This window comes from Panthera pardus, unplaced genomic scaffold, assembly GCF_024362965.1.
Source record: "Panthera pardus isolate Hobbes unplaced genomic scaffold, ASM2436296v1 HiC_scaffold_12, whole genome shotgun sequence".
In the NCBI taxonomy this organism is placed as follows: domain Eukaryota; kingdom Metazoa; phylum Chordata; class Mammalia; order Carnivora; family Felidae; genus Panthera; species Panthera pardus.
In genome coordinates this window covers 1,924,416-1,933,449 of record NW_026526677.1, presented here as the reverse complement: position 1 = coordinate 1,933,449, position 9,034 = coordinate 1,924,416, and the positions used below count along the sequence as shown (strand labels likewise).

The 9,034-nt window shown below is 66.9% G+C and overlaps 1 protein-coding gene across 2 annotated transcripts; it reads left to right on the top strand.

Moving 5' to 3' along the window:
* The first annotated feature begins 302 nt into the window (after positions 1 to 302).
* ASCL2 (achaete-scute family bHLH transcription factor 2) lies at positions 303 to 2,448 on the top strand. 2 transcript variants are annotated; one of them, XM_019437053.2, is made up of 2 exons: positions 303 to 1,719; positions 2,330 to 2,448. In XM_019437053.2, the coding sequence occupies exon 1, from the start codon at positions 1,110 to 1,112 to the stop codon at positions 1,701 to 1,703; it is 594 nt and encodes a 197-aa protein (XP_019292598.2). In that variant the 5' UTR covers positions 303 to 1,109; the 3' UTR covers positions 1,704 to 1,719; positions 2,330 to 2,448. The 2 variants fall into 2 exon arrangements, with proteins under 2 accessions (XP_019292598.2, XP_019292597.2); XM_019437052.2 differs by having other exon boundaries at positions 2,327 to 2,448.
* Positions 2,449 to 9,034: the final 6,586 nt, after the last annotated feature.

The window sequence follows — 9,034 nt, the reverse complement described above, 5'->3', positions numbered from 1 at the left end:
TCCCGCCCTGCCCCAAGCGCGCATCACCCTCTCCCTCTGCCCGCAGAGGAACACGTAGGTGGGCGGCCAGGGACCAAGCGTGCTTGCGGGGAGCGGGCCACCCCGGCGGCGCGGGGAGCGGCCTGGCAGCACCAAGCTTTGTTAGCGACGCTCGGGGAGCCACGCGCCGGGCGTACGCGCTTCCTCCCGGGGGCGGGGCGTGGGGCCGCGCCCTCCGCGATTGGCCGGCCTGCCGGCCGGCGATTGGCTGACACCCCGGCCCCCGCCCCCAGGGACGCGGGTCGGGTAGGGTGGGGGGCGCGGGGCCCCAAGGCGCGGCGCGTGCTGCCCTCGGGGGTCTCGCGCGCCTCCGGGACGGCCGCGCCTCCTTCGAGGCCACGCCCTCCTCCCCAAGGCGCGCGCTGCGCGTGCGAAAGATCAACAGCTCCGGGGACAGTGGGCTACGCGTGGGATGGGATGAGGGTCCCCGACGGTTTCACGCGAGACCTGTGGACGCGGCTGAGGTGGCGGGGGTCGCACCGGGGACCTGCAGACAGCGCCCGGAGGTCGGGCGGGGGTGAGGGGCGCACACGGGACCTGCGCACTGCGTCTCGGGGGCGCACTGAGCACCTGTTGGGAGTTGGGGGCCCGCTGGGGACCTGCAGACTCCGCCCGGGGAGGACGGGGTGGGGGACGCGCTCACGGCGGCGTGGTGTTTGCAGGTTTGTATGCGCAAGGGGGAGGGCGAAGCGTGGCAGGAGGGCGAGGCGAGGGAAGGAGGGCGTGAGAAAGGAGGCGGCGGCGGCGCGGAGGAGGGTTATCTATACATTTAAAACCAAACCGCCTGCGCCGCGCTGGGGAGACCTGGGGAGCGTCCGGCCGCACGCGCGGGACACGAGCGCCCCACGCTCCCAGGCGCGCACGGCCTGCCACCTCTTGGCCCCCTGCGCCCCGCTCTCCTTGGGCCCCAGACGACCCGGGACGCGTACCTTGGCGAATCGCTCCGCGGCACAACGCCCGGGGCCCTCTCGGGGTTGTATCGGCCTCCCACCGACTCCAGTTCCTCTGTCCGCCCCACCTGCTGCGCGCGGGGACTCGGAGGAATCGCGCGGCGAGTGGATGCGGGCGCGATGGACAGCGGCGCACTGCTCCGGCCCGCGCCCCCCGTGCCTGGTGTCTCCGGCGGCTGCGCCGCTCGGCGGCGACCCACATCCCCACCACTGCTGCGCTGCAGCCGGCGGCGACGGCCCGGCGCATCGGAGACCGGGGGCGGCGCGGCGGCCGTGGCGCGGCGCAATGAGCGCGAGCGCAACCGCGTGAAGCTGGTGAACTTGGGGTTCCAGGCGCTGCGGCAGCACGTGCCGCACGGCGGCGCCAGCAAGAAGCTGAGTAAGGTGGAGACACTGCGCTCAGCCGTGGAGTACATCCGCGCGTTGCAACGCCTGCTGGCGGAGCACGATGCCGTGCGCGCCGCGCTGGCCGAGGGGCTGCTGGCACCAACAGCCGCGCGGCCCCCCGCACCCAGCGGGCCTCCCGGGACCCCCGCCGCCGCCGCCGCCGCCGCCTCGCCTTCCTGCGCCTCGTCGTCCCCGGGCCGCGGGGGCAGCTCGGAGCCCGGTTCGCCGCGCTCCGCCTACTCCTTGGACGACAGCGGCTGCGAGGGCGCGCTTAGCCCCGTGGAGCGCGAGCTGCTCGACTTCTCCAGCTGGTTAGGGGGCTACTGAGCGCCCTGTCCCCGAGGTAACCTCCGGCGGCGGGGAAGACGGGGGTCGCAGCAGGGGCAGCCGGGCGGGGTGGAGGGGACAGCCCCGCCGCACGCACCCCCGAGAGCAGCCGAGCCCAGCGCCAGGCCCGGGTGAGGGCTTCGATTTCGCTCACTCTTCATTTTCCCCAAACTTTGTCAAGCCTGTGCAAGACAGGCGTTTGTTTGTCCGGGATTGCAAAACTTCCTCCCGCTGCCGCGCCGAAGGGGGAGCAGGGAGGGGGGCCCTCGGGCGGGTGAGGCCCCGAGCGCACGCTGATCCCGGGGCAGAGTTGGGCGCTGGGAGGCGGGGTGACTTTGCATTGCAAATCGCGCGCCCGGGCCGAGTGGCAGAAATGAGTCGGCGGGTGCGGAGCCCTGACTCACTGCGGCTCAGAGCGCCCGCCCCGCCCCCGCCCCGGTCCGGGCGCAGACCGAATCCGAGGCACCCACGGACTCGAGCTCCAAAACCAACCAAGCAAACGAAACTGCAAACTTCGCTTGTGGGGTTTGGCGGGGGCAGGGCCGGATCCCGAACTAATGCGCGTCCCCGTTTCCCCTCCCCTCCCCTCCCCTCCCCTCCCCTCGCCTCCCCTCCCCTCCCAGCAGCCGAAGCCCTGGACACCGAGCGGCCAGCGCGCTCATCACCTAGGAGCAAAGTGGGCCGCCCGCGCCTCGGGCCCACCGTCCCGGCGGGCGAAGCCACCACCGAGCCTGGTGTCTGCCGGCGGTCCAGCCTGACCAAGTGCCGCTGGGGAAACGGTCCCCGGCCTGAACCTGCCCCGCTGGCAGCGGCTTCCTCAGACCCAGACCACCCCTTCCCCCAGAGGTTCTCCCCCCGGATGGGGCCAGGGCACCAACACCGAGAGTTTTGAACGGGAGAGGATTTTATAAAGGACACAGAACATCGATCTTTTACACATTCATTTGAACTGCCCAGGGATACCGGTAATATGAAGACTTATTTTTGTATAAAAAATTCCTTAGACTCTGAACATAATAAAGATTGTCTACCCCAGCCCCTCCCCACTACTGGAATTTTCCAACCCCGCCAAGATCTGGACGCTGGCTGCCCCCTGAGGGGCAGTGTCCCCGGTAGGCGTGCCCTTGCAGGGGCTGGATCGCGCTCCCAGCTCCGGTCGGACCTTGTTGGAAAACCTGATTCAGGGCAGGTGGACTTAACGAATAAATCAGTGCTGTGTATCTGGCGTTGGGGGTGCCCTCTCCATGCCCTCAGGCCCCCGTTTCCCAGGTGAAGGTGGGGCATGGGTGGGACCCAGCAGGTCTGGCCCCTGTGGCCACTTCTTCCTGTACTCCACCCCCTCCTCTGTAGGGTGGGGCCAGAGGCCTGCAGCCGGGTCACCTCTGTGCCAAAGCAATTCATAGGCACCTCGTGAGGCAGGGAGCTTCCAGCAGGCGGCAGGCACAGGCGGGCGGCCAGGCAGGGCCACTCAGCTGGGAGGCTGAGGTCTGGGGGCTGCAGATTGGCAGAGGCATGAGGGTCTGGGGTGCGTGCTGGGGGAGGGGCTCGGCCCACCCCATCTCAGGGCTCAGGACATGTGCTTGGCATCAGGCTGCCTTGTTGTGATGGCACTGCTCCCCACCCTCTGGGTGGGCTGGGCGCATCCCTCAACACACCGGTGGGGTGACAGCATGGCTGCCCCAGGAAGTGGTGGGAGATTGAGTGGTGTCCCTGCTGGGCTGTAGGCCCCGGGGCCCCCCCCCCCACCCCCCGCCGGGCCTGAGGCCTTGCCCGCCTCTGTTTACGGTGCTATGAGGGCCGCCCTTGGGAGGAACAAGGACGCCCCCCAGGGCCCCCAGCCCGGAGAATCTGCTGAGATTACTCAGCTCTACCTTTGACCCGGGCCTCTGCCGCTTTGAAGTCTCGCTAGGCCCAAAGCTCCCTTTTATTGCAGGAGTAGGGCGGGGCTGGTGGGGATCCCCCCAGGCTGCTTTAGGGTGCCGAAGGCACCCCTTCCTTTGGCAGGGAGTGGTCGGGTCAGAGTCGTTGGAACCCGGGGGGGTGGAGCTGGCCACATTGACAGAGAGCAGGTGGGTCCGGGGTGACCCTGGTGATCGGGTCTGTGGGTCCGGTGAGGCGCAGGCTGGGCCGGGATCAGGAGAGCCGCTGTGGCTTGGGGCCACAGGGCCTCATCTGAGGGACAGAGGGGGGCACCCCGCACCCTTCTCCTAGGGACCCGCTGCCTGGTCAGTGACCTCACTGAACCACACACGCCTGAACCCCAGGGAGAGGCTTGGACACAGGGTGGTGGGCAGGGTGGGACCCTACATGGGTTTGGGGGAGGGAAGGCATGGGAGAACGGGCCCCTAGGAAAACCCCCTCCCTCCCTGCCAGGGCTGAGTGATCACGTAAGTGTTACCACTTTTGTTTTGCTGTTATTATGGAAAATCCCAGATGTAGGCAAAAGTCCTAAAACCTTTATTGGACCCCTTCTCTGTACCGGGAACCGTCAGGAACTTCTATGGGGGGGGGGGACGCAGGATCCCACCCACAAGCAACACAGGTGAGTCTGTCACCAGGCTGGTCAGTGAGGGACGCACGGGGCCCGAGCAGCCTCTGAGAAGCCCCCGTCAGCAGGCCGCGCCTGCCCTGGCACCCCACCTCTCCCGCCCCCACGTTGCTTTGAAGCAAATCCCAACACCGTTTCCTCCTGGAAATTGCTCGCGTGCGCCTGTCCGGGAAACCCCTGCACCGCTCTCCTCGCCGTGAACGACGGTCCCTTCGCTGGAGCCAACACCCTGTGGTGGCCTCTTGGGTCTCTTGTACGGCGGGTTTTGCAGAATCAGGCCCCAGCCGGGTCGCGCGCGGAGTTGGCTGCGGGCCCTTTAAGCCTCTCGTAAGCTGTGTCCGTCGCTCTGCGGTGTTTCCGGAGTCCTGGGCGCTGCCGGTGGGCACCCTTCTGGGTGCCATCTCTCCGGTGTCTGTGCCTGTATTTCCGGCACGTCGGGGGAGGGGTTCCAGCTGGGTTTCTGGTTCACTTCAGAGGAGGTCCCGCCGCTGCAGCCTGCCGGCAGATATACGCGAGGCCGCGTCCCTCGCTGTCGGAGCAGGGACATTACTGGGACAGGAAGGGCTGCAGTCGACGCTCAGCCAGGCCATCAGGCGTGTTCCCCGGGCACACCGGCCTGCCCGCTCACCCTAGTTACAAAGTGCCCCCATCTGTCCTTTGCTCGCATGCCCATCGTAGGGAACTGCAAAGGGCAGAACCCAGCAACTGAGCCCCTGAAGCCACAGGACTGGAAAACGACGGGACTCGGATTCAAACCCGGGGTAGCTTCGTTTCCAAGGCCTTGTGACCCTCCCCTTCTAGGAGGGCACGGCTGCAGAGGGTCTCCTGGGAGGACACCGCAGCCCCTTGGACACCCAGCTGGCTCTGCCAGGAGCCCCCAGCCCAGGCCCTGCCCCCCATGGGAAGCTGATTCCAGACAGAAGGTGATCAGAGGCCGGAGGGTGGAGTTAGGTTGAGGACCCCGATCCGTAAGATGGTGGGGGGGATGGTGATTTGGGACTAGGGGTGAAGCTGGAGACCTTCACTAAGGTGACTGCACAGAGTCAGACCCAGCAGCCTCTGGACCAGGCAGGGCTGTGGAGGGCACGAGGGGTGGGACAGTCCAGTCCGGATGACCAGCCCCCCCCGCCCCGGGAGTGCTCTGGCGGCCCTTGCTACTCGGGGTCAGGACATCGTTCCTGTCTGTTCATGATACGGGCGCCCCAAGGAGCCCTCCCTTGCTGTCCTGGGGGTGGATCTGTGGGCACAACTCACCCGATGGCTTTGCCCTGAACATGTCCCCCTAGGCTGATCACATGGGAGGCCTTGCTGACATGGGACTGTCCCGATGGCACCAGGGGTCGAGCACGGAGGTCCATGCATCCAGGCTTGCCTTATTTGGCCCACCTGGATCCCCCCTCCCCATTCATTCCGAAACCTTTATTGGGCACCTTCTCTGTGCCAGGAGCTTAGGATGCACCGACATGCCCAAGGGAAACCTCACGGACCCTACATGCTAGGATCTAACCCACAAGCAGCATGGGTGAGTCAGTAAGGCTGGCCAGTGGTGGACGCGCTGGGCCCCCGGGGGAAAGAGCGTGCCGTGGGTCCCCGGGCCTCTGTGTTCCTGGGCCTGGGGGTGGGGTGGACCCCCATAGGGCAAGCTTCGTGTGTTCCTCTGTCCCACTGACCTTCACCAGCAAACACACGTTCAGAGGTGAAAGCACGGGGACCTTCCAACCAGCCAGCGGAGGGCACCGAACCGCACGGGGGCCCCCCTCCGCACCTGTGTGTCTGCAGGTCTCCAGCACCCGAAGCCAGTACTGGTCCTGGCCCCCGTCCCAGCGCTGGGGGCGGGGGGAGCCTCGTGGAGAGGCAGCCAGCACCTGACCCCTCCTCCATGAAAGGGATCCCCGAAACAGCAGCAAGGTGCCCCCCACCACCCGGAAGGGAGGGCGGGCGGCCCCTGGGCCCAGGCGCTCCCCTTCCCTCCGCACGGAGAGGTGGCAGCGTAGCCGAGTGCAAGGCCAGGCTCGCCCAGCGTGAGCCCCTGGCCCAGCTGGACCTGAGGACCTGCCTCTAACCCCCGCTGCGACAGCACTGGGTGGAGGGGACGTCCGGGCTCAGCGACATCAGCCCTCACCATAACGCGGGGGAGCCTCGAGACGTCGGGAGGGAGGGGGACCGCGCAGGTGCGTGGCTTCCTGTGGGGCCGTCGTGCGGCCTGGAGGCGCTCGCAAGGCTGGGATGCTGTCTCCTCCCTCTCCCGTGTTCCTGGTCTAGTTCCCTCCAGGTGCCTGGGGCGGGACCCTGGGGAGGGGGCTGGTGGCCGCCACAGACTGGGAGCATGGAGCGTCCGGAGAAGCGAGGCCACAGGACCACGAGGGGACCCTTCATGGAAGGAAGGGGTCCAGTCTCTGGTGCTCCTCCAGGGGTTGAGGACTCTGCTGGGCAGGGAGGGGAGGACGGACAAGACCTGGGGTTGAAGGGAGGCCTGGCTGTGGCGGGAGGCGGGGCGGGGAACCCCTATGGGGTCCTGGGGGGAGGGGCAGCAGGAGGAGGCTGGAGTCAGCATCTGGGGGGATGACAGAAGGGACCCAACCGCGGCAGTAGGGCTGGTGGGGGTGCCGGTCAGGTCGGGGGCCTGAGAGACTGGGGAGGGGGCAGAGCCAGACCACTGGTGGGGAGAAGGGAGAAGGGGGAAGGGGGCCCAGCAGGGCTCCTGACCCTTTCCCCAGCAGTGGAGGCTGGGTGCGGCTCTGGGCAGGGGCTGCACCAGGGCGGTGGGCAAGGGACATGGCCACACCCACGGTCTCTGCTCCCTGGAAAACCAGGAGGGGCCAGGTAACCGTGCTCCTGAGTCCCAAGCTCTTTGTGTCTTCTGGGTAATGACATGCAGGGGGGCCGGGACGGGGGGGTGGGTGGGTAAGGCCTCCCAGGAATCCAGAGTCCAAGAGGCGAGGGGTTTGGTGCTTCCAGATGTGCCCCTGCACGGGGTCTCGCCCCGACTTCTAGGCCTGGCCCAAGGCCCACAGGTACCCAGAGGCAATCCGGTTCAGAGTCCACAGAGCTGAGCTGAAGCCCCCATCGCGCCTCCCTCGGCCCCGGACACCTGCCTGGAGGAGGCACCGTTATTGCTGCTTTTTTTGCTGAGAACACTGAAAAGGAGGGTCCTGTTGGCAGTCAAGGCTGGACAGGACCCGGGATGCCAGCTCGGGCCTCGGGACACCCCGGCTCTCCAAATGGGTGGGACCTGGGGAGGGGCAGAGGCCTGGGTGTGCTTTGGAGGGAATCCTGGGGGCCCGGGGAGCTGGAAGAGGCACCAAGCACTGTGTTCCTTCCCCAGGCTCTCCTCGGCTGGGTGGGTCTGGAGGAAAAGGGAGATGACAGAGAAAGCCTGTCCTGACCTCTGCCCCCCTCCCGGGGCCCCCATGGCTCTGGCCCAGTGCCTGCTCTGGCCCCACCCCACCCCCAGCTGCTGGCTGTGATTAATGGGGCAAATCAATCAGTGTGTGTGGGGGGGGGCGCAGAATGCCCAAAGAACTCCCTTTGCCAGCAAACCGTGCCCCCCGCAGGGCCCCCCACTGAGGCTGGGACCCTAGCACTCCCTACTTATTGAAATAGGCCTTTGTCACCAGAGCTCTGAGCCTCCAGCCTCCCAGAGGCAGGGAGGGGCCTGCTGACGGGGGTCATCCTGTCAGCACCCCCAGAACAGCCCCTGCCCAAGGCCACACACCAAACGGAGGAAAGGGGTGTGTGTGAGCCTGCTCGTACAAGGTCAGGGCACCGCAGGGCTCCAGGCCAGGTCCTGTGTGCCCCCGCCTGCCACCAACAAAGCCCTTTCTCCGAGGCAAGCCACAGATCGGGAAAACCAGGCCCCAGAGGTAATGCATCCACCGGTGGGCCGGCAAAGCCTGGGCAGGAACCCAGCAGCCCAGCAGTGCGTTAGTCAGCGGGATGCTGTGACAAAACCACCATCAGGGCTGGGGAGGCTCACACAACACCCGCTGCCCCCCGTCCTGGAGGCTGGAGCCCGAGGTCCAGGCGTGGGCAGGGCCGGGGCCTCCCGAAGCCTCTTTGCTCGTGTGTGGACGGCCGTCCTCCTGTGTCCTCATGAGGTCGTCCCTCTGTGCGTGTCTGTGTCCACAATTCCCTTTTATGTAAGGACCCCAGTCATATAGGATCAGAGTCCCCCTAATGACCTGATGACCTTTGTAAAGACGCTAGTTCCAAATAAGTTCTCCACCGCATGAATTTGGGGGGAGGACACATTTCAGCCTACGACAGGCAGAAACAAAGGGGTTTCCCAGTCACGCCAGCCCCCAGGGCCCGCTGCCCACCCCAGGGCCGCAGCTACACCTTCTTTTCTGTGCCGGTCTGGTGCCTCGGGCTAAGCGTTACCGCCTCCAGGCCCCTTTTGTAGGGTGTAGCTGGCCCAGCAAGAGGCCACAGGCCACTCCGAGGTGAGCCCTGCTAAGGACCCACAGGCCCGGGGCCCCAGGTGGCCATGGATGAGGTGTTTCTCGGGGACCCCAGCGAGCACGCGGAATGGGAGGACAGGCTCCAGGCCTCCCCAGGGAGGGTGCCTGTGCCTCTGTTGCCTGGGACGTCAGGTGACAGGACCCCCAGGGCCGTCCTAACCCCCCCGGGGGGGGGGAGCCGGCACCGTCGGTGGGGTGATGGCAGCCAGTGTCTTGGGGAGGGTGGCATCATCAGGAGGAGCGGTTGGCACGACCCACTTTCCTCTCCCTGCTTGTCCCCCCCCCCCCCCGCCACGTCCCAGTTCTGTGTGGGGTCCAGGCCA